This window comes from Emys orbicularis, chromosome 3 (genome assembly GCF_028017835.1).
Source record: "Emys orbicularis isolate rEmyOrb1 chromosome 3, rEmyOrb1.hap1, whole genome shotgun sequence".
Taxonomy (NCBI): Eukaryota; Metazoa; Chordata; order Testudines; family Emydidae; genus Emys; species Emys orbicularis.
In genome coordinates this window covers 190737383-190761941 of record NC_088685.1, presented here as the reverse complement: position 1 = coordinate 190761941, position 24559 = coordinate 190737383, and the positions used below count along the sequence as shown (strand labels likewise).

Genomic DNA, 24559 nt, shown 5'->3' with positions numbered 1-24559 from the left:
CAGCAAAGGACAAACCTAGGCTGCAGACCTCTGCTCCTCCCACTAGGGGCAGATATGAACCCCCCGCCTAAGAGACCGAGGGAGCAGAGACGCAGGTCCCAGCATCAGTCCCGCTCGGCCCCGCAACCAGGCCCCTCGAAGGGCAAAAAGCAGGGGAAGAGGCGGTTTTGACTCTTGGCGGGGGGCCACCGGGCCTGTTGCCGCGGAAGGCCCCCAGTTAATAAAGTTTGTGTTCTGCAACCGTTTATCTGCATTCCTAGTGGAGTGGTCCCGTATAACGTCGGACCAGTGGGTCCTCAGCACGATTTCCAGGGGCTACATGTTGCAGTTTGCCTCACCACCCCCCTCCATCACCCCCTGCCCCGGGAGGACCTCGGGGACCCGGAACAGGCCCACCTTCTAAGCCAAGAGGTGGCGCGCCTTCTCAACCTGGGCGCGGTGGAGAGGGTACCGGTAGAATTCCGGTGCAAGGGGTTTTACTCCCGGTATTTCTTGATCCTGAAGGCGAAAGGCGGGCTCCCGCCCATCCTGGACCTGCGGAATCTCAACAGCTTTATGGTCCACTACAAGTTCCGCATGGTATCCCTGACCTCCATAATCCCCTCCCTAGACCCGGGGGATTGGTTCGCGTCCCGGGACCTCCAGGATGCGTATTTCCACATCCATATTTTCAAGGGTCACAGGCGCTTCCTCCACTTCTTGGTAGGGCGGGACCATTACCAGTTTGCAGTCCTCCCTTTTGGCCTTTCCACGGCCCCCAGGGTTTTTACCAAATGCATGGCAGTGGTGACAGCCCACCTCTGGAGGAACAGGCTGCAAATTTTTCCTTACCTGGACGATTGGCTCCTCAAGGGTAGCTCTTGGTCCCAGGTACAGGCCCAGATGCAATTCCTGCTGTCCACATGCGCGGGTCTGGGCCTAGTGGTGAACGAGGCCAAGTCCACATTGGTACCGGTTCAGCGCATACACTTCATAGGGGCTCTGCTAGACTCAGTAGAGGACACAGACTCTCTTCCCCGGGACAAATTCGAGACACTGAAAAGTCTCGTAGCCTTGGTCATGACCTTTCCCGTGACAATGGCAAGGGGGTGTGCCTCCAAATCCTAGGTCACATGGCAGCATGCACGTCCGTGGTGCGACATGCCAGGCTCAGAATGAGGCCCCTCCAACTCTGGTTGGCTCCCAGTATTCCCACTCCAGGGACAGCCTGGACAAGGTGGTCACGATACCACCCGACGTGGTGGCCACTCTGCATTGGTGGTCCCTCCCGAGCAATATGCTGAATGGGATTCCCTCCGAGACCCTTCCCTCACTAGACCTGATGTTGGATGCCTCGGACCTGGGCTGGGGAGCCCATATAGGGAACATTCAAACCTAAGGCAGATGGTCGACCTTGGAATTGTCTCTGCACATAAACGTCAGGGAGCTCAGAGCAGTACGCCTAGTGTGCATAGCGTTCAGTTTGCACCTTCGCGGAAAGGCGGTCAGAGTCCTCACGGACAACACGGTCGCGATGTTTTACATCAACAGGCAGGGGGGCACGCGCTCCTTGGCCCTGTGCCAGAAAGCCCTGGACCTATGGGAGTTTTGCATAGCCCACGATATCTCCCTTTGGGCCTTCCACCTACCCGGCGCACGCAATGTGCGAGCTGATTACCTCAGCAGGGTGTTTTCCCACCAATACAAGTGGTCACTCCACTGGGAAGTCGCCCAACAGCTCTTCCGAGAGTGGGGAGCTCCCCAGGTCGACCTCTTTGCTACCGCCCAGAACAGACGCTGCCCCCAGTTCTGCTCCAGGGCAGGGGCAGAAAGGGGGGCGATCTCGGATGCATTGCTCCTCCGGTGGTCAGACCAACTGTTCTATGCCTTTCCACCCTTCCCACTGATAGGCAAGGTCCTGCAGAAAGTAAAGGCAGACAGGTCGAGGGTTATCCTCATAGCCGCGGTTTGGGCCCGCCAGCATTGGTACGGGACCCTTCTGCAACTTTTAGCGCCCCTCCCCCCCCCCCCACGGAGGCTGCTGCTTCACGCGGATCTCCTCTCCCAGGAGAGGGGATGCCTTCTCCACCCCAACCTGGCCACGCTCCACCTGACAACGTGGTTGCTCCATGGTTAAACGAGGAGGAGGGAAGTGTTCGGAGAATGTAAGACGAATTCTGCTGGAGAGTAGAAAGCCGTCTACATGGCGGACCTACCTTGCCAAATGGTCTAGGTTCTCCAGGTGGGCGGGGGAGCGGGGTGCCTCCCCATCATCCGCATCCCTCCAGCTCATTCTCGATTACCTCCTGTCCCTTAGGACCCAAGGTCTAGCTCCTGCCTCCATCAGGGTACATTTAGCGGCCATTTCGGCCTTCCACCCTCCGGTGCAAGGTCACTCGGTGTTTTCCCATCAAATGACCTCCCGTTTTTTAAAGGGCCTAGATCGTGCATTCCCGTACGCCAGGGCCCCGGTCCCACAATGGGATCTGAACCTAGTGTTATCCCGCCTCATGGGTCCTCCCTTTGAACCGTTGGCCACGTGTTCCTGGTCCCACCTATCATGGAAAGTGGCATTTTTGGTGGCTATCACCTCAGCCCGTCGTGTCTCGGAGCTTAGGGCCTTGACCTCAGAACCCCCGTATACGGTCTTCCACAAGGGTAAAGTGCAGCTTCGCCCACACCCTGCGTTTCTCCCGAAGGTGGTCTCCGCCTTCCATATGGATCAGAACATTTTTCTACCAGTACTCTATCCTAAGCCTCATTCCTCCAACGAGGAACACCGCCTACACACGCTAGATGTACGTAGGGCGCTGGCCTTTTACCTGGACTGAACCAGGCCGTTCAGGAAATCCTCGCAGATGTTCGTTGCGTCCGCCGAGCGTACAAGGGGGCAACCAGTTTCCACCCAGCGTCTTTCCCACTGGATCACCTCGTGCATACGCACGTGTTACGACTTGACAGGGGTTCCCCCGCCGCCTATCGTGAAGGCGCATTCTACGAGAGCGCAAGCCTCGTTGGCCACCTAGGTAGCCCACGTCCCTATCCAGGACATATGTAGGGCTGCCACGTGGTCCTCTGTCCACACTTTTTCCTCGCACTATTCGATCGTCTTTCAAGCACGGGATGACGCCAGGTTTGGTAGGGCTGTACTCCGTCCCGCTAACCTTTAAACTCCTACCCACCTCCATCAGATATAGGTTGGAGTCACCTACTGTGGAATAGACAGGAGCAATAACTCGAAGAAGAAAGGACAGTTACCTGTTCCGTAATTGGCGTTCTTCGAGATGTGTTGCTCAGGTGTTTTCCACATCCCGCCCTCCTTCCCCTCTTTTGGAGTTGTCTGGCAAAAAGGAACCGAGGGTGGGGGGAGTGCACAGCTCCCCTTATAGCGCAATATAGAGGCACCACTCCAGGGGTCGCAGCGGTGCTCCCCTCCTACTGGTACTGCTAAGGGAAAAACTTGCGGCACTGGTGTACGTGGCGAGCACGCACACCTACTGTGGAATACACCTGAGCAACACATCTCGAAGAACGCCAGTTATGGAACAGGTAACTGTCCTTTACACTACACCCACACCCAAGATCCTTACCAAAGTTCCCAACATCTTTTCATCTCAGTCAATCGATATACCTCCCTTGCTTCTTCCCGAAGCCTCACAGAAATCAACAGAAGGCAGCTCTTGTGAGGAGCACTATTAGCCTTCTACTTGGACAGGACTAAATCCTTCTGGAAATTGCCATGATTATTTCTCCCCACCACCAAATAATTCAGAGGCACTGCTATATTTAAACTATGCCTCTGTAAATGGATCTCACAGTGTATACATTTATCTTACGAACTCCATGATAGACAACCTCCTACCTCAATCAGAACACATTCCACATGATCGTTATCTTCCACGATTTCTTTCTTAATAATGTCTCCACTGATGACGTTTGTAAGACTGCCACATGGACATCGACAGACACTTTAGCCCAGCACTATGCTATTATGCACAATGCCATAGCAGGTACTCTCCTTGGACATGCTGTCCTATCCTCAGCAGTACATGTCACTCCAAAACCCCAGCCTTCCAACTAGGGGCACTGCTTTGTCATCTACAAAGGAGCACCCAAAGGGACATCACTCAAAGAATAGAGGGTTACTCTCCCTGTGCAGTAATTGAGGTTCTTTGAGATGTGTGTCCCTATGGGTGCTCCACTACCTGCCCTCCTCCTCTCTCCTTCGGAGCCAAAAATATAAGCTCTGCAGCAGAGAAGGACCTGGGGGTGGTCGGACTGCACAGCACTTGACGTTCCGCACACAGCACAAGAGAGGTGAGGTGTGCATGTGCGGTCAGACAGGCCCTGCTAGTGAAGATCTCCGAGCCCAGGTGCAGGTGGCGTTGCCGCACCTACAGTGGAACACCCATAGGGGAACACATCTCGAAGAACCTTAGTTATTGCAGAGGGTGACTAACCCTCTCTTTTCAACCTTTTTGGTACTGGCTTCCTTCCTTCCTGATCTGTGTCAGGGAGATCTCAGGGACTGGTGCCAGTCCACAGACCTGTTGTTGAGACCATTGTATCAAAGCATACCCAGCTAGATTGAAGGCAGCATCTATAGGATGTCTTTGCACAATGTTCCTCATACAGTTTTGCAGAGCCGCTACTTGAAGTTCTCTGCATGTGGTTCAAGCAAATGTTTCCCTAGCTGAGCTCTGATTTGGAAAAGTGAAATTGCAATAATTTGTAATGCTTTCTTGAGCTGGCATCCAGAGCTGATATTTATTTTGGTACTTCTTCTTCGAGTGCTTGCTCATGTCCATTCCATGTTAGGTCCACGTTCAGTCGTTGATTTTTCCCTCATAAGAACATAAGAATGGCCATACTGGGTCAGACCAAAGGTCCATCAAGCCCAGTATCCTGTCCTCTGACAGTGGCCAATGGCAGGTGCCCCAAAGGGAATGAACAGACCGGTTTTCATCAAGTGATCCATGCCCTGTCACCCAATCCCAGCTTCTGGCAAACAGAGGCTAGGGACACCATTCCTAATATGGCTAATAGCCATTGATGGACCTATCTTCCATGAATCTATCTAGCTCCCTTTTGAACCCCGTTATAGTATTGGCCTTCACAACACCCTCTGGCAAGTAGTTCCAGAGGTTGACAGTGTGTTGCATGAAAAAATACTTTCTTGTGTTTGTTTTAAACCTGCTACCTATTAATTTCATTTGGTGGCCCCTTGTTCTTGTATTATGAGGAGGAGTAAATAACACTTCCTTATTTACTTTCTGTATATCACTCATGATTTTATAGACCTCTATCATATCCCCCCTTAGTCACCTCTTTTCCAAGCTGAAAAGTCCCAGTCTTATTAATCTCTCCTCATACAGAAGCCGTTCTATACCACTAATAATTTTTGTTGCCCTTTTCTGAACGTTTTCCAATTCCAATATATCTTTTTTGAGATGGGGCGACCACATCGGCACGCAGTATTCAAGGTGTGGGCGTACCATGGATTCATATAGAGGCAATATGATATTTTCTGTCTTATTATCTATCCCTTTCTCGATGATTCCCAACATTCTGTGGGTATCCATTGGGCCGGCTCTAGCACCCTCTATTGCCGCGCACTCATAAAGGGCCTGGCCAACTCCGTACCCTCTCTGTTTTTTCTTACTGTCCATGATGGTCGCTGGAACAGCTCCTCTTGCTTCACCAAACTCTTACTCAGTGGTTTTAGTTTAGTCCTTTTTCACTGGTTTTCCTATCCCAGTTCTTTATTTTCTCAGTTTGGACTGTTATAGATTAGTTGTATATAGTTAGTTGGCACTTCTCGCCCTGTTAGCAGACTTTCGTCCACTCCTGGTGCTGGGGCATGCCTCAGTCCCCAGGTTTCAAGCCCTCTGCCTCCTGCAGCAAGCCCATGCCTGTGAGTGACCTTTACTCTTCTCTGAACAAATGGATGTGAAGCTTCACGGCCTGAAGGATTCTAGAGTCACTCTTAGTCCCTGGGTATATATGCACCAGCGCCATCAAGGAAACACTTCAGGCCTCAAGAACTGGTTTGCTTCTTGGCTCCAGCACCGCACCAGGACCTGTTTGAGAAGCAAAATGGGTTATAAATGAAGACATCTGCCCCCACCCACTTCAGCTTCGCTCCCGGTCTCTCACAGATACTTGGGAGGCCCCAAGCAGAACTTTTGAGGGGGTGCCTGAAGACGTTATACCAGTTTCTGTACTGGATCCTGCCTCCGTTTTGTTTTCAAACTCTCTCTCCCGCTTCAGCCTGGACCGCTGGATACTGAGTACAGTGGAGGAAGGTTACACTCTCCTGTTTATTTCTATCTCTCCCTCCAACCCCACTTCCTCATCCCTCTTCAGGGACCCTTCTCATGAGCAGCTTTTACCCCAGGAGATGCAAGCCCTCCTCCGGGTAGGGGCTGTGGAGAAGGTACCTCAGAGCTTGAGAGGGAAAGGGTTTTACTCCTGTTATTTCCTAATCCTGAAGGCGAAATGGGGGTCTCAGACCCATCCTTGACCTGCATTTCCTCAACAGTTATCTCAAGAAATTCTGGAGTGGCGTGCATATGCGCTGGTATAAGGGGCGTCGCTGGCTCCCCCTTCGCTCAGTTCCTTCTTACCACCAGTGACGGTGCTGGGACGTCTCCTTGCTTCGCAAGCTTTTCTTTCTGTCTCTACTGTGCCTAGTAGTGAATTTGTTGTATATAGTAGTTTAAAGTTGTATAGTTAATAGTTCCCTTAGTGTTAAGTTAGAAATACTTAATCGCGGGCAGGACTCAGTCTAGGGACGGGGTATGCCCCGGGCCCCAGGCTTCAAACCTTGTGACTGTTGCAAAAAACCCATGCCAGTCAGTGATCCCCATAGAAGCTGCCTAAAGTGTTTAGGGGAAACCCACGTAAGTGACAAGTGTCGCATTTGGAAGAGCTTCAGGCCATGGACCAAAAAGGACTGGGACGTTCATCTCCGAGTACTCCTTATGGAGTCGGCCCTCGCACCAGCCTTGGAGCTGATGAGATCGGACTCTACTCCAACCACTGTGGCCTCAGGGTGGAGGGCGCCACCAGCACTGACCTCCAACTGGCACTGATCCCCATCCTTGGTACCGGCTAAAAAGCAAAGGAAGGCTGGGAGGGGGCATTCTCCTACATCCCGTAAAGGGAAGGAGAGAGTAGGAGGACAGCACAGTGCAGCCCTTCCCCTCCAGACGGTGGCCAGGCTCCTGCCAGCCCAGGAAGAGGCAGAGGCACTCAGCACCTGGCTGTGCCGTCCATGCCGGAGGCCTTTCAGGCTGCTAAGGACATACTGTCCCTTCTGGTGCCGCCCACGTTGGCTGCTGAGGTGCCCTGTTCGATGGATAAATCTGCCTTGGGTCCCTTCCAGCAGTCTCAATCAGTGCGGCACTGCTCCTCGCTGCAGGGGGTGCCCCGTCAGCACTCACCTGAACAGCGCCACCAGCTCTCGGACACGAGTCGGCTTGCCTGCCAAAGTTCCCGGACTCTAGGCAGCATTCCTCAGGCTCTAGGCATCAATCACCAGCGGTCTGGCCTGAGATGCTCTCCCAGCTCATGGCACTGTTCTGAAGGGTTGAGACGCCGGTCCCCAGAGCCCCATCACCAGTCGCTGGATCGCCAAGGGGGGGAGGGATAGCTCAGTGGTTTGAGCATTGGCCTGCTAAACCCAGGGTTGTGAGTTCAATCCTTGAGGGGGCCATTTAGGGATCTGGGGCAAAATCAGTACTTGGTCCTGCTAGTGAAGGCAGGGGACTGGACTCGATGACCTTCAAGGTCCCTTCCAGTTCTATGAGATAGGTATATCTCCATATATTCATATTCTATTCTATTCAGTACGGTTCACCGCGGGCACGTCGACGGTCTCAGACACATCGGTCTTCTCATTCCCGCTCCCAATCTACAGAGCAGAATCTACAGAGCAGAACCACTCTCTTAAGTGTGAGGCATCAATCGCCAGGATACCATCGCTGATCCGCCGAATGCCACCACTGATCACCGCAGTCGCGGCAACCAGCGCCATCGCCCCCATAGAGGCCCTCAATGGAGGTCTGCAGCCAGAGCCAACAGGATTGGGGTAGACAGGCGGCCTTGGTACTGTCCTGGTCCTCCAGACATGTCTCTCCCTCCTCGGGCTCAGACAGTGAGGAGGAGACCCTTCCTGCAGGTCAAGGCCACCCACTTTGGGCACTGGTATTCCCCTCTGGGCCACCAGTGGCACTATGGCCCCAGGGCCAATGGCTGGCTCCCTGGCAACTATGAAACCCCTGGGGATTTCCCCACCCATTGCAGGAGCATAGATCGGCCTCAGGAGCTTCTGAAATACGGTCAGCGACAGTCTCCCACCCGCCCCCTGACTCAGACGTGGAGTCAGAGAAAGCTCCCCAGGATCAGCCAGCCTTGGCTGAGGCTCCTATGGCAGAAATGGTGGAGTTGGTAGACCCACCTGTACCTGACTCATCATTTTTCCCAATGAGGTGATAGCAGGGTCCTCTCACTCGGTTCCCCAGGATGATGCAAGGGTCCACCAGGAGCTTTTGAAGAGGGTCGCCTCAAACCTGGGGCTGGAAGCCAAGGAACTGGCGGAGCCCTCAGACTCCCTGTTCGATGTGCTAAGTGGAGCACCCCCTCCAAGATGGCATTGCTGGTGCACAAGGGAGTATTGAAAATTAGTAAGGCCTTGTGCCAGACACTCTCCTCCCTGCCCCCCATCTCCAAGCGGGTGGAAAGAAAATACTATTTCCCCAGTAAGGGGTATTGAGTATCTTTATACCCACCCTGCCCCAAGCTCACTAGTTATGTTGAGCGCGATAGGGCCAACCAGGATCAACACCTAAGAACAAGGAGGCAAAGAGGCTCAATCTCTTTGGTAGAAAAATTTATTCTACGTCCAGCCTCCAGCTGAGAGTGGCCAACCATTAGGCCTTACTTGGCTGTTACGATTTTAATATTTGGCATTCCATGGCCAAGTTTACAGATTCACTGCCAGAGGAGCCCAAGAAGGAATTCCTGGCTATCCTCGATGAGGGCAGAGTTGTGGGTCAGGGCAGCCCTCCAAGCGGCCTGAGATGCGTCAGACTCTGCGGCGTGATCCATGGCTTCGGTCTTTTTTTATGAGGCAGATGTCCTGGTTGCAGTCATCGGGCCTATTGATGGAGGTTCAACAATCCATCCAGGACCTCCCATTCGATGGCCTGGCACTGTTTTTGGAGCAAACAGATAGTAAATTACATGGCCTGAAAGACTTTAGGGCTACCTTGCACTCCCTGGGCCTTTACACGCCAGGGCCAACGAGGAAGTGGTTTAAGCCACAACAGCCCCACCGGTTTGGGAGCCAACCTCGGTCAGACCCCTTCCGCAAGAAGGGCAAGGACTGTAAGCGCCGACAAGGCCATCAGCTGGCACCCTCAGCTCACTCGAGCTCCACCTGTAACTAATCAGGTAACAAGCAGGCATTTTGAGGGTGTGCTCAAGAGTTACCTTCCATTCTGTGTGCTGGATCCTGCTCCCATGTTATTTTCCAACCATTTGTCCCCCTTCCTTCCTGCCTCCCTGCCTCGGCTTCTGCAATGCAGAACAGTAGCAGGGAGATATACCCTCCAGTTTATTTCTATCCACCCCTCCCACCCTTCCTTCCCGTCCCTCTTCAGGGACCCTTCTCACGAGTATCTGCTCGCTCAGGAGGTGCAGGGCTTTCTGTGGGTAGCAGCCGTGGAGGCAGTCCCTCTGCACTTGAGGAGGAAAGCGTTTTATTCATGCTATTTTTTTTATCCCAAAAACCAAGGGGGGTCTATGCCCCATCCTTGACCTGCGAAACATCGACAAGTATCTCAAGAAGTTGAAGTTCCGCATGGTCTCCTTGGCCTCCATCATTCCTTCCCTGGATCCGGGAGACTGGTATGCTGTCCTCGATCTGAAAGACGCTTACTTTCACATATCGATATTTCACGGACACAGACTGTTCCTACGTTTTGTAGTTGGACCACACACTGCCAATTCGCAGTGCTCCCTTTTGGCCTAGCAACGACACCGAGGGTGTTTACGAAATACATGTCAGTGGTGGTGGCCTACCTCAGATGTCGGGGTATCCAGATTTACCTATACCTTGATGACTGGCTCATCAAGGGCCGCTCCAGGGTCCAGGTCCAGCGCAGCATTGAGATGTTGCAAGCCATTTGTTAAGCTCTGGGCCTGTTGATAAACAAACAAAAATCAGTGTTGATCCTGGTCCAACTGATAGTTTATCAGAGCGGTACTTGACTCTCTCCAAGCCAGAGCATTCCTGCCAGAGGCCAGGTTCAGGGCAAAGTCAGATCTGATTGCCAGCATCACTGCCCATCTGCTCACCACTGTCTGGGTCTGTCTCAGACGGTGCACATACGTAATATGACATGTGAGACTCAGGCTGCATCCCCTCCAGATGTGGCAGGTGTCGGTCTACTCCCTGGCCAGACATCACCCAGACAAGGTCATCATGATCTCTCCGCAAGTGCTTACCTCTCTGCAGTGGTGGTCTGACCCGATTCTGGTGTTGGAAGGTGTGCCATTCGCGAGCCCGCAACCCACGGTCTCCCTGATTTCAGATGCGTCCAACCTCAGTTGGGGAGCGCATCTCAGTACGCTGCGGACTCAAGGGTTATGGTCTCGAAAGGAGCTCACATTGCATATAAACATCAGGGAGCTCAGAGCCATCCACCTGGCTTGCGGTGTCTTCCTTCTCCAACTCTCCGGCCAGGTGGTGAAAGACGAACAACACGGCCTCCATGCTCTATGTCAACGGGCAGGGGGGAACTCGCTCATCGGCTCTGTGCTGGGAGTTCTGCATCCAGCATGCAATCCACCTGGAAGCCTCACACCTCCCCAGTGTCCGGAACATGCTGACGGATCACCTTAGCAGGTCCTTCTTTTCTCACCACAAGTGGTCCCTTCACTCGGAGGTTGTCAGAATGCTCTTCCAGAAGTGGGGTGCTCCCCAAGTGGACCTGTTCGCCACCAGATAGAACAGAAACTGTCATCAGTTTTGTTCTCTCCAAAGCCTCGGTAGAGGCTCACTATCCGATGCCTTTCTCCTGTCTTGCTCGGGCACCTGATGTATGCCTTCCCGCCAATTCTGCTCATCAGCAAAGTCCTCTCAAAAATCAAGAGGGACAAGGCACAGGTCATTATGATCGCCCTATCATGGCCTTTCCAGCATTGGTTCGGCATGCTCATGGACCTGGCTGTTGCAGCCCCATGGCCACTTCCCAGCCACCCGGACCTACTCTCACAGGATCACGGTCGACTCCTGCACCCGAACCTTGCCTCTCTCCACCTCACAGCTTGGATGCTGCGTGGCTGAATCCAGAGGAACAATCCTGCTCTAGTCAGGTACAGCAGGTTCTCTTGGAGAGCAGAAAGCCCTCCACCAGAGCAACTTACCTGGCAAAGTGGAAGTGTTTCTTCTGCTGGGCGTCAGAGTGGAATAGCTCCCCGACCCAGTTGTCTCTGCAGTTCATTCTGGATTACCTGCTTCACTTAAAGCACCAGGGTCTCACCTTCTCTTCGATCAAGGTGCACCGCTGCCATATCGGCCTTCCATCCTTGTATCCAGGGTAGATTGGTGTTCTCGCATGAGATGTCGATCAGGTTCCTGAAGGGCATTAAAAGACTCTTTCAAGTGGTCTGGGACCCAGTTCCCCAATGGGACCTCAACCTGGTCCTCTCCAAGCTCACAAATCTGCCCTTTGAGCCTATGGCTTCTTGTTCCCTTTCCCACTTGTTGTGGAAGGTCGCATTCCTTGTAGCTATTACCTTGGCGAGATATGTATCTGAACTTAAAGCCCTCACTTCGGAGCCCCCGTACACGGTATTTTACAAGGACAATTGTGGACCCATCCAGCCTTCCTGCCAAAGGTGATGTCGCATTTCCATGTCAACCAGGATATCTTATATATGGCAAATATAGTGCCCATCTTTAAAAAAGGGAAGAAGGAGAATCCGTGGAACTACAGACCTGTCAGTCCCCGGGTCCTCAAGAAATCCATTTTGAAACTCTTGGAGGAGAAGAAGGTGATCAGGAACAGTCATCATGGTTTCACCAAGGGCAAGTCATGCCTGACCAACTTGATTGCCTTCTATGATGAGATAACTGGCTCTGTGGATATCGGGAAAGCGGTGGATGTGATATACCTTGACTTTAGCAAAGCTTTTGATATGGTTTCCCACAGTATTCCTGCCAGCAAGTTAAAGAAATATGGATTGGATGAATGGACTATAAGGTGGACAGAAAGCTGGCTAGATGGTCAGGCTCAATGGGTAGTGATCAACTGCTCGATTTGTGGTTGGCAGCTGGTATCAAGCAGAGTGTCCCGGGGTCAGTCCTGGGGCCGGTTTTGTTCAACATCTTCATTAATGATCTGGATGATGGGATGGATTGTACCCTCAGCAAGTTCGCAGGTGACACTAAGCTGGGGGGAGAGGTAGATACGCTGGAGGGTAGGGTTAGGGTCCAGAGTGACCTAGACAAATTGGAGGAATGAGCCAAAAGAAATCTGATGAGGTTCAACAAGGACAAGTGCAGAGTTCTGCACTTAGGACGGAAGAAACCCACGCACTACTACATGCTGGGGACCGACTGGCTAAGAAACAGTTCTCCAGAAAAGGACCTGGGAATTACAGTGGACGAGAAGCTGGATATGAGTCCACAGTGTGCCCTTGTTGCCAAGAAGCCTAACAGCATATTGTGCTGCATTAGTAGGAGCATTGCCAGCAGATAGAGGGAAATGATTATTCCCCTCTTTGGCACTGGTGAGGCCACATGAAGTATTGTGTCCAATTTTGGGCCCCTCCACTACAGAAAGGATGTGGACAAATTGGGGAGAGTCCAGCGAAGGGCAATGAAAATGATTAGGGGGCTGGGGCACATGACTTACGAGGAGAGGCTGAGGGAACTGGGCTTATTTAGTCTGCAAAAGAGATAAGTGACTGGGGGTTTGATAGCAGCCTTCAATTACCTGAGGGGGGTTCCAAAGAGGATGGATCTAGACTGTTCTCAGTGGTGGCAGATGACAGAACAAGGGGAAATGGTCTCATGTTGCAGTGGGGGAGGTCTAGGTTGGATATTAGGAAAAACTGTTCTAGGAGGATGGCAAAGCACTGGCATGGGTTACCTAAGGAGGTGGTGGAATCTCCATTCTTAGAGGTTTTTAAGGCCTGGCTTGACAAAGCCTTTGCTGGGATGATTTAGTTGGGATTGGTCCTGCTTTGAGCAGGGGGTGGACTAGATGACCTCCTGAGGTCTCTTCCAACCCTAATCTTCTATGATTCTATATCTTCCTCCCTGTGTTCTGCCCAAAGCCTCACACGACCAATAAGGAGAGTTTGCTGTACACTCTATATGTCAGGCGCACCCTGGCATTCTACCTGGAGCGCACCAAGCTCTTTATCGCGATAGCTGACAGGATGAAGGACCTTCTGGTGTCCTCAGAGGATTTCGAATTGGATCACAAGCAGCATCCATACTTGTTATGAGTTGGTGCAGGCTGTGTCTCCACCAATAGTGAAGGCTCATTCGACTAGACTCACTCGTCTTCAGCTGCCTTCCTGGTGCACGTCCCTATCCAGGACATCTGCAGGGCTGCGACATGGTCTTCGGTACACACGTTCACAGCGCATTACGCCATCACCCAGCAAGCCAGAGATGACACTGGATTTGGCAGAGCTGTGATGCAGTCAACATGTCCATGAACTCCTACTCGCCTCTGATGGTACTGCTTGGGAGTCACCTACAATGGAATGGACATGAGCAAGCACTTGAAGAAGAAAAGATGGTTACCTTTCGTAGCTGTTGTTCTTCGAGATGTGTTGCTCATGTCCATTCCAGGACCCACCCTCCTTCCCCTGTGTTGGAGTTCCAGCAAGAAGGAACTGAGGGAGGGGGGAGCCGGCAGTGCCCGTTATACTGATGCATACACGCGCCATTCCAGAGGGCACCAGAGTTGGTCCCCTATGGCTACCACTGAGGGAAAAACTTCCAGAACCGGTGCATGTGGCGAGCACACACATCTACAATGGAATGGACATGAGCAACACATCTCGAAGAACAACAGTTACGAAAAGTAACCATCTTTTATTCTTATAGTCCCAGCATGGCCATGCCAGCACTGGTTTGGCACGTTATTGGACCTATAGTGAACCCAATGCCGCTCCCTCCCCTCTCATACCTGATCTCCCAAAATCACCGCTGATTCTCCACCCAAACCTCAAGGCCCTCCACCTGACTGCATGGAAGCTCCATGGTTAAATGCAGTGGGACTGGCCTGTTCGGAGCAAGTCCACCAGGTATTGCTATGTAGTAGGAAACGATCTACTAGAGCGATTTACCTTGCCAAGTAGAAGTGTTTCTCCATGTGGCCTCTCACCCGGTAGGTCACTTCTCCAGTCTGTGCTGGAGTATCTGCTTCATCTGAAACAGCAGGGCCTAGCCATTTAGTTGATTAAGGTACACCTAGTGGACATTTCCATCTTCCACCCTTTGGTGGATGGTAGGTCGTTTTTTCCTCACAAAATGTCAATTCACTTCCTCAAGGGCTTAGAGGGACTATACCCTCAGATTCGTGAATCCATTCCACCATGGGACCTAAACCTGGTCCTGTCAAGACTCTCAGGCCTCTCCCTTTGAGCCACTGGCATCGTGCCCCTTGATGTACCTCTTTTGGAAGGTTGCCTTCCTGGTAGCAATTACCTCGGCCAGGAGGGTGTCAGAGATCAGGGTCCTTACGTCAAAACCCCCTTATACAGTGTTCTTTAAGGACAAGGTACAACTTCACCCCCACCCTGCATTCCTCCCGAAGGTGGTTTCGCAGTTTCATAGCCTGATTACTATTTTCTTGCAAGTATTCTTCCCCAAACTGCTCACAAATAGAGAGGAGCAGCATTTCCACATGCTGGATGGTAGGCGGGCCCTGGTTTTCTATATAGAAAGGACCAAACAGTTCTGTAAGTCTATGCAACTCTTTTTGGCAGTAGCAGACAGGATGAAAAGCCTGCCAATTTTGGTCCAAAGAATTTCATCTTGGATCACTTCCTGCATTTGCACATTCTGTGAGCAGGCGGGTGCCCCATCTCCTGCCCTCTTGACCACCCACTCGACAAGAGCTCAAGCTTCCTCAGCAGCGTTTCTGGCCCAGGTCCCAATCTAGGATATTTGTAGAGGAGCGACTTGATCGTGGGTGCATACTTTTTCATACCACTACACCGTCACCCAGAAGGCTAGAGATGATGTCAGGTTTGATAGAGCAGTGTTGCAATCCACATGTCTATGAACTCCGAGCCCATCTCCTAAGGTACCGCTTGGACATCACCTAACATGGAATGGACGTGAGTAAACACTCAAAGAAAAAACGGTTACTAACCTTTCTGTAACTGTTGTTCTTTGAGATGTGTTGCTTATGTCCATTCCACAACTCACCCTTCTGCCCCTTGGTCAGAGTTAGCCAGCCAGAAAGAACTGAGAGGGTGCAGAGCTGGCCTGGACCCTTATACCGACGCATGAGCACGTGGCACCAGGGGTCACTAGAGCCGGTCTGACAGATTCCACTGAGGGAAAAATCTTCAGCAACTGTGCATGTGGCACGTGCACACCTAAAGTGGAATGGACATGAGGAACACATCTCAAAAAACAACAGTTACAGAGAGGTTAGTAATCTTTTTTTCAGTCCTCCTTCATCCACAATTTCATAGTTGTTCTTAGGTGGGGGAGAGAGGTGTCTGAGTGGCCCCAACAAACAATCCTGACTAGAAGATTTTGGAGGATCATGGTGCAGGCCTTTTTATCCCACAAGTCTCACAGACTCACCTCAAAGTTCTTCAGTTAATGATAAGTAACCTCTATTTCTTTTAAATCTTACAGTGCCACGAAAGTCACTTGGCCATGAAGTGAATGAATTGACATCAAGTAGATTGCTGAAGCTGGAAATGGAAAACCAAAGTTTGCTGAAGATGGTGGAAGAGCTACAAAATGCAATGGGTTCTGTAGAAGGCAGTAATTCAAAGATTCTGAAAATGGAAAAAGAAAACCAAAGACTTGGCAAAAAGGTAGCCATCAATATGTGCATGTATAATATGATCAAATAGACTATAAAAGGTGTGGTATGTCAGGTTTTATCGGTATGAGTTTGGGATGGATGCATTACTCACATGTGCTAAAGTGTTTTGTGTGTCTGTGTGAGAAAGAGAGATTAGTCTTTTCATAATTAAGACAAAAGCAGGCTTTCCATTCTGAATCTGATTTTTCCCCCTCTGCTACAATCTCTCTCTCTCTCTCAAAAAAGTTGTTTATATTTAAGATTTTGCATCTGTGGTCTTTAGCCAAAGTGGAATTTTGATGAGACTGTTGCAGTGAATCTGACAAGTATGGAACTTAAAATAGATGTTACAATAATTTTCAAAAAGTTAATGACATATCTTTGTCACATTATATTTTAAGAACAGTTTGGCCTAGAAACCTGTTTGACTTAAGAGCCCTTGATGTGATCTAGTACATAGAACTAATTTAGAGAGAACTGGGTGGTTTAGTTTTGGACGTGTTCACTAGTGACTAACTAAACTCTGGAATAACCATCATGGTTGTTTCTGCACAGCTCAGGAACTGTAAAGGTTTCAGCCAGCTGTTTTCAGCATCAATACAAACTTTTTTGCTGAATAATGGTTGAACTAAGTGTGGACTGTGTTGAGCTAGGTCGGGGTAGGCAACCTATGGCACGCCTACCAAAGGCGGCACGTGAGCTGATTTTCAGTGGCACCCTGTAGCGGGGTGGTCACCCGCTCCTGCCTTGAAAGGTTTTAAACAGCCCGGGGAGAGGGCTGTGGCTGAGAGAGAAAACCCTAGGCTGATTGGGGAAACAGCTGCAGCTGGGCCATGCCCCAATCAGGCCGCAGCTGGCCCTATAAAGGGGCTGCTAGGCTGAAGCTTAGGCAGTCTCTCTCTAGCTGTAGAGGGAGATAGACCTGGCTGCAGGGAGCTGAGCAGAGTACCTGAGTGGAGCAGGGCTGGGGAAAGGCAGAGGAGCTGGGGAGACTCCAGCCTGGAAAGCCCCAGGCTGCGGCCTAGCAGAAGGCCAACGGGTACTGGGGGTTGCAGAGGGCAGCCCGGGGTAGGCAAAGGCAGCAGGTCCAAACCCAAACTTGCTGGTGATGAGTAGGGTGATACTGCAGTCTGCCCCAGGGCGCGGGGGCTAGACAATGACTGGCAGTAGCCTTATACTGAGGCAAGGTGGGGATAGTGGGTGGGGGCTCCCTGGGGAGGGGAGACCCTGAGACAAAGGGATTACTGCCAAGGGGCAGCACCCCAGATAACGGGACACCGGGTCTGGGAGGGACACAGGGGCCAAGTGGCAGGGGACACCAACCTGCAGAGGGTGCTCTGGAGGCTGGACGAGCTAATTCCCAGAGACAACCAGCAGGAGGCACCGCAGGGCTGAGTCGCCGCACCTTTACACACCCACACTGCCCTGGTCCTGGCCACCAGTCCAGGGGGCTCTGCATTTTAATTTAATTTTAAATGAAGCTCCTTAAACATTTTTAAAAACTTATTTACTTTACATACAACAATAGTTCAGTTATATATTATAGACTTATAGAAAGAGACCTTCTAAAAACGTTAAAATGTATTACTGGCACGTGAAACCTTAAATTAGAGTGAATAAATGAAGACTTGGCACACCACTTGTCAAGGCTGTATCCCTACTTTGAACTTTAGGGTACAAATGTAGGGGCCTGCATGAAAACTGCTAAGCTTATCTACCAGCTTAGCTCTGGTCCGCTGCCACCATCTTAAGAATTCCCTCCCTGGGAAGCCTTGAGAAACCTTTCACCAATTCCCTGGTGAATACAGATCCAAACTGCTTGGATCTTAAACAAGGAGAAATTGACCCTTCCCCCCTCCTTCCTTTCACCAACTCCTGGTGAATACAGATCCAAACCCCCTTTGGATCTTAAAACAAGGAGAAATCAATCAGGTTCTTAAAAAGAAGGCTTTTAATTAAAGCAAAAGGTAAAAATCATCTCTGCAAAATCAGTATGGAAAATAACTTTACAGGGTAATCAAACTTAAAGAGCTCAGAGGAATCCCCTCTGTCTTAGGTTCAAAGTATAGCAAACAAGATAAGCACTCTGGTAAAAGGTACATTTACAAGTTGAGAAAACAAAGTAAATCTAAGACGCCTTGCCTGGCTTTTACTTACAATTTTGAAATAAGAGAGACTTGTTTAGAAAGATGGGGAGAACCTGGATTGATGTCTGGTCCCTCTCAGTCCCAAGAGCGAACAACCCCTTAAACAAAGGGGACACACAAAAGCCTTTCCCCCCCCAAGATTTGAAAGTATCTTGTCCCCTTATTGGTCCTTGGGGTCAGGTGTCAGCCAGGTTACCCGAGCTTCTTAACCCTTTACAGGTAAAAGGATTTGGAGTCTCTGGCTAGGAGGGATTTTAGTACTGTACACAGAGAGCTGTTACCCTTCCTTTTATAGTTATGACACGCCCCCCAAATCACAGATAGTGTTGGACGTTTGGTTCCACACTGGCTGTGATTTCTTTCCTGGAGCTCTAGGAGAAAACAGAGTTAATAAGACACACGTACCTTTAGACATACTACTGATTATATAAAAACTAACAATATGTTTCATTCCAAAAACAATTGTTAACCAGTTAACTCTGGGAAACTTTCCCGGGAGAGTGCATCAGCCACTTTGTTAGAAGCTCCCGAAATGTGTTGTATTTCAAAATCAAAATCTTGGAGAGCTAAACTCCACCGAAGAAGTTTTTTGTTATTTCCCTTGGCGGTATGAAGCCACTGTAGCGCAGCATGGTCTGTTTGTAGTTGGAAACGCCGTCCCCAAACATATGGGCGTAGCTTTTCCAGCGCGTACACAATGGCGTAGCATTCCTTTTCGCTGATTGACCAGTGGCTTTCCCTCTCAGACAGTTTCTTGCTGAGAAACACGACAGGATGGAATTCTTGATCTGGTCCTTCCTGCATTAAAACTGCTCCCACGCCTCGCTCGGAAGCATCTGTGGTTACTAGGAACGGTTTGTCAAAGTCTGGGGCCCTTAGCACAGGGTCAGACATGAGTGTTGCCTTAAGCTGGTTAAAGGCCTTTTGACACTTATCAGTCCACTGAACTGTATTTGGCTGTTTCTTTCTGGTTAGGTCTGTCAGTGGGGCGGCGATTTGGCTGTAGTGTGGTACAAATCGCCTATAATATCCGGCCAAGCCTAAGAAGGATTGGACCTGTTTCTTTGACTTTGGAACCGGCCACTTTTGGATAGCATCCACTTTGGCCTGTAGGGGATTTATAGTTCCTTGACCCACCTGGTGCCCCAGGTACGTCACTCTGTTTTGGCCTATTTGACACTTTTTAGCCTTAACAGTTAGTCCTGCCTGCCGGATGCGCTCGAAGACTTTTTTCAGGTGCTCCAGGTGTTCTGTCCATGAATCAGAAAAAATGGCCACATCATCGAGGTAGGCAACTGCAGATTCTCCCAATCCTGCTAGGAGACCATCTACAAGTCTTTGGAAGGTGGCGGGTGCATTTCGCAACCCGAAAGGGAGTACATTGAATTCATACACCCCTGCCTGGGTGACGAAGGCGGACCTTTCCTTAGCGGGTTCATCTAAGGGTACTTGCCAGTACCCCTTGGTTAAGTCTAAAGTAGAGATGAATTGGGCATGTCCCAATTTCTCCAGTAGCTCATCTGTGCGTGGCATTGGATAGTTGTCAGGACGAGTTACAGCATTTAGCTTACGGTAGTCCACGCAAAAGCGTATTTCCCCATCTGGTTTGGGAACTAGAACCACTGGAGATGCCCATGCACTGGTAGAGGGGTGGATTATACCCATCTGTAGCATGTCCTGGATCTCCCTTTGTATAGCCGCTTGGGCATGAGGTGACTCCCGGTAGGGTGGGGTTCTAATTGGGTGAGCATTACCTGTGTCAATGGAGTGGTATGCCCGTTCGGTCCGTCCTGGAGTGGCTGAGAAAATCGGTGCAAAGCTTGTGCACAGCTCCTTTATCTGCTGTCGCTGCAGACGTCCCAGGGTCGTGGAGAGGTTCACCTCTTCCACGCCACCATTCCTTTTTCCTTCATAGTAGACACCTGCAGGCCACTCCGCGTCATCAGTTTCCTGGGCTGTAAACTGGCAAACGTTTAATTCTCTAGAATAAAAGGGCTTAAGAGAATTAACATGGTATACCTTAGGCTTTATGTTGGAGGTGGGGGAGGCTATGAGATAGTTAACAGCTCCTAGGCGCTCCTGGACCGTGAATGGTCCTTCCCACGACGCTTCCATTTTATGGGCCTGGAGCGCCTTTAAGACCATGACTTGGTCTCCTACTTTGAAGAACCGTTCTCTGGAATGTTTATCATACCAGGCCTTTTGCTCTTCCTGAGCATCCTTTAGGTTTTCTTTAGCAAGGGCTAAAGAGTGTCGGAGGGTGTTTTGTAGGTTGCTTACAAAGTCTAGAATGTTAGTTCCTGGAGAAGGCGTAAACCCCTCCCATTGCTGCTTCACGAACTGTAATGGCCCCTTAACCTCGCGGCCATACACAAGTTCAAATGGTGAAAACCCTAAACTGGGATGTGGTACAGCCCTGTAGGCAAAAAGCAACTGCTGCAACACTAGGTCCCAATCATTGGAGTGTTCATTTACGAATTTACGTATCATGGCCCCCAAAGTTCCATTAAACCTCTCCACCAGACCATTGGTTTGATGGTGATGAGGGGTGGCAACCAAGTGATTCACCCCATGAGCTTTCCACAGGTTTTTCATGTTCCCTGCCAGGAAATTAGTTCCCGAATCTGTAAGTATGTCGGAGGGCCACCCTACCCTGGCAAAAATGTCTGCTAATGCCTGGCACACACTTTTAGCCTTGGTGTTGCTTAAGGATACAGCTTCCGGCCATCGGGTAGCAAAATCCATGAAAGTCAGTACGTACTGCTTTCCTCTGGGTGTCTTCTTTGGGAAAGGACCCAGAATATCCACAGCTACTCGCTGAAATGGGACCTCAATTATGGGTAGTGGCTGGAGAGGGGCTTTAACCTGGTCTTGGGGCTTTCCCACTCGTTGGCACACCTCACAAGACCGGACATAATTAGCAACGTCCTTGCCCATTCCCTCCCAGTGGAAGGACTTCCCCAACCGGTCTTTGGTTCTGTTCACCCCAGAATGGCCACTGGGATGATCATGGGCTAAGCTCAAGAGTTTTACCCGATACTTAGTGGGAACTACCAGCTGTCTTTGAGGATGCCAGTCTTCCTGGTGCCCACCAGAAAGAGTCTCCTTGTATAAAAGTCCTTTTTCTACAACAAACCGGGATCGGTTAGAAGAGCTGAGAGGCGGTGGGGTGCTCCGTGCCGCTGCCCAAGCTTTTTGAAGGCTGTCATCTGCTTCCTGCTCGGCCTGGAACTGTTCCCTTGATGCTGGAGACATCAGTTCCTCCTTGGACTGTGGACTGGGGCTTGGTCCCTCTGGAAGCGATGCAGGTGCTGGGGCTTTTTCCATTGACTGTGAACCGCTGTCCGCTGGTGCACTATGTGGTATTTCAGGCTCTGGCTGAGCCTCTTGGGTAGGGTTATCTGCTGCTTCCGCCAGTTTACGCTCGCTGGTGCCCTCTGGCATTGGAGTTGTAGACGGGGTTGCAAGCGCTGGACTCAGTGCTGGCAATGGTTCTGGTGCTGGTTGCGTTGCCAGTTCCGGTTCTGGGACTGGCTTTGGCTGGGTCTCTGGGATTGGATCCACTACGGCTGTTGCAGTCGTTGGCAGGGGATCCGGTTCCACCACCTGGTTTTGGGTCTCCGGTAACACAGACGGGGCCCTGGTGACCGGCTCAGGAACAGGGATGGGGGTGAAAGCTTGCTTAGCCTGGCTGCGGGTGACTATTCCCACCCTCTTGGCTAGCTTCACATGGTTGGCCAAGTCTTCCCCCAGCAGCATGGGAATGGGATAATTGTCATAGACTGCAAAAGTCCACATTCCTGACCAGCCCTTGTACTGGACATGCAACTGGGCTGTAGGCAAGGTTACAGACTGTGACACGAAGGGTTGAATTGTCACTGTAGCCTCAGGGTTGATGAGTTTGGGGTCCACTAGGGATTGGTGGATAGTTGACACTTGTGCCCCAGTGTCCCTCCAAGCGATAACCTTCTTTCCGCCCACTCTCAAGGTTTCCCTTCGCTCCGAGGGTATGAGAGAGGCATCTGGGTCTGGGGTTCTTTGGTGTGATTGGGGTGTAATGAACTGTAATCGGTTGGGGTTCTTGGGGCAGTGAGCCTTTATATGCCCCAGTTCATTACATTTAAAACATCGCCCTGCTAAGGTATCACCGGGGCGATGTTGGTTGCTGGAGACTGGTGTGGTGGGGTGAGAAGGCGTCTGGGGTTTCCCTTGGGATGTGGGTGGGGTCTTGGGTTGTCCCCGGTGATAAGGTTTTGTTTCGGCTTGCCCCTTCTGATATTCGCTCCAACTGCTACTAGCTTTTTTCTTTTCTGTCACCTCCACCCATTTGGCTCCAATCTCCCCCGCCTCGGTTACAGTTTTGGGCTTCCCATCTAGGATGTACCTTTCTATTTCCTCAGGAACACCCTCTAAAAACTGCTCCATTTTTACTAGGGAAAGCAGATCTTCCAGAGATTTAACATTTGCTCCTGATACCCAGGCATCACAATTTTTGTCAATGTGATAGGCATGCTGGGTAAATGACACATCTGGTTTCCACCTTAGGGCTCTGAACCGCCGACGGGCATGCTCGGGTGTTAGCCCCATTCTGAGTCTGGCCTTGTTTTTAAAAAGTTGATAACTGTTCATGTGTTCCTTAGGCATTTCAGCCGCCACTTCTGCTAAGGGTCCACTGAGCTGCGGCCTCAGCTCTACCATGTACTGGGTTGGAGGGATGTCGTATCCAAGGCAGGCCCTTTCAAAATTTTCTAAGAAGGCCTCAGTATCATCGCCTGCCTTGTAGGTGGGGAATTTCCTGGGATGGGAAGTGGTACCTGGAGAGGAGTTGTTAGGATGGTCTGATGCACCCTGCCTAGTCCTTGCTGCTTCCAGTTCCATCTCTTTTTCTTTCAGCTCCATCTCTCTTTTATGGGCCTCCTGTTTGGCTTTTTCTTCTCTTTCATGGGCCTCCTGTTTGGCTTTTTCCAGCTCCATTTCTCTCTTGTGGGCCTCCTCTTTGGCTTTCTCTTCTCTGTCTCTCAGCTCTATCTCTTTTTCTTTCAGCTCCATAGCTCTCTTGTGGGCCTCCTCTTTAGCTTTTTCTTCTTTGGTAGTCATTTTCCTGGTTTTCTTGTGCTGGGTCACACCCCTCTGCAGTTGACTGAAACTGGGATGTACTTAGCTCAGGCTCCTGCTGAGTGCTGCTGAGTTAACAGAGAGTTTCTAACTAGCTACTTCCGAGGATGTAAAAAAGAAAAAAAACACAATTCAGCTTGTAAATTATCTTTACCAGTTGTTTGCTCATTAATTGAACCCTTCTCTTAACAAAGGACCTTGTTAAAAAAACTTAACACCTCTGCCTTCAGGCAAGGAGAGATAAGATATGCATCTACCTTCAGCTCTGCTCTCCAAGCAGCTAGAAGGAAAAAAAATCTCTTACTGGCTTTTGGGTTTAAAACGATCCCACCGCTACCACCATGTCAAGGCTGTATCCCTACTTTGAACTTTAGGGTACAAATGTAGGGGCCTGCATGAAAACTGCTAAGCTTATCTACCAGCTTAGCTCTGGTCCGCTGCCACCATCTTAAGAATTCCCTCCCTGGGAAGCCTTGAGAAACCTTTCACCAATTCCCTGGTGAATACAGATCCAAACTGCTTGGATCTTAAACAAGGAGAAATTGACCCTTCCCCCCTCCTTCCTTTCACCAACTCCTGGTGAATACAGATCCAAACCCCCTTTGGATCTTAAAACAAGGAGAAATCAATCAGGTTCTTAAAAAGAAGGCTTTTAATTAAAGCAAAAGGTAAAAATCATCTCTGCAAAATCAGTATGGAAAATAACTTTACAGGGTAATCAAACTTAAAGAGCTCAGAGGAATCCCCTCTGTCTTAGGTTCAAAGTATAGCAAACAAGATAAGCACTCTGGTAAAAGGTACATTTACAAGTTGAGAAAACAAAGTAAATCTAAGACGCCTTGCCTGGCTTTTACTTACAATTTTGAAATAAGAGAGACTTGTTTAGAAAGATGGGGAGAACCTGGATTGATGTCTGGTCCCTCTCAGTCCCAAGAGCGAACAACCCCTTAAACAAAGGGGACACACAAAAGCCTTTCCCCCCCCAAGATTTGAAAGTATCTTGTCCCCTTATTGGTCCTTGGGGTCAGGTGTCAGCCAGGTTACCCGAGCTTCTTAACCCTTTACAGGTAAAAGGATTTGGAGTCTCTGGCTAGGAGGGATTTTAGTACTGTACACAGAGAGCTGTTACCCTTCCTTTTATAGTTATGACACCACTTCTGAAAGGTTGCCGACCCCTGAGCTAGGTGGTTGAACTGTGTATGTATGTTTGTGTAGGGGAGCATGGGGCAACATTAAGGT

At 50.4% G+C, this 24559-nt stretch overlaps 1 protein-coding gene across 4 annotated transcripts in view; it reads left to right on the top strand.

The window, feature by feature from the left end:
• Window positions 1-24559, top strand: part of CCDC88A (coiled-coil domain containing 88A) — a 346834-nt gene that overhangs the window by 217069 nt on the left and 105206 nt on the right. For all 4 annotated transcript variants that reach the window (XM_065400915.1, XM_065400912.1, XM_065400913.1 and 1 more), the window contains exon 13: window positions 15884-16068. In XM_065400915.1, coding sequence (XP_065256987.1) covers window positions 15884-16068 — 185 coding nt within the window. The remainder of the gene's footprint in view (window positions 1-15883; window positions 16069-24559) is intronic.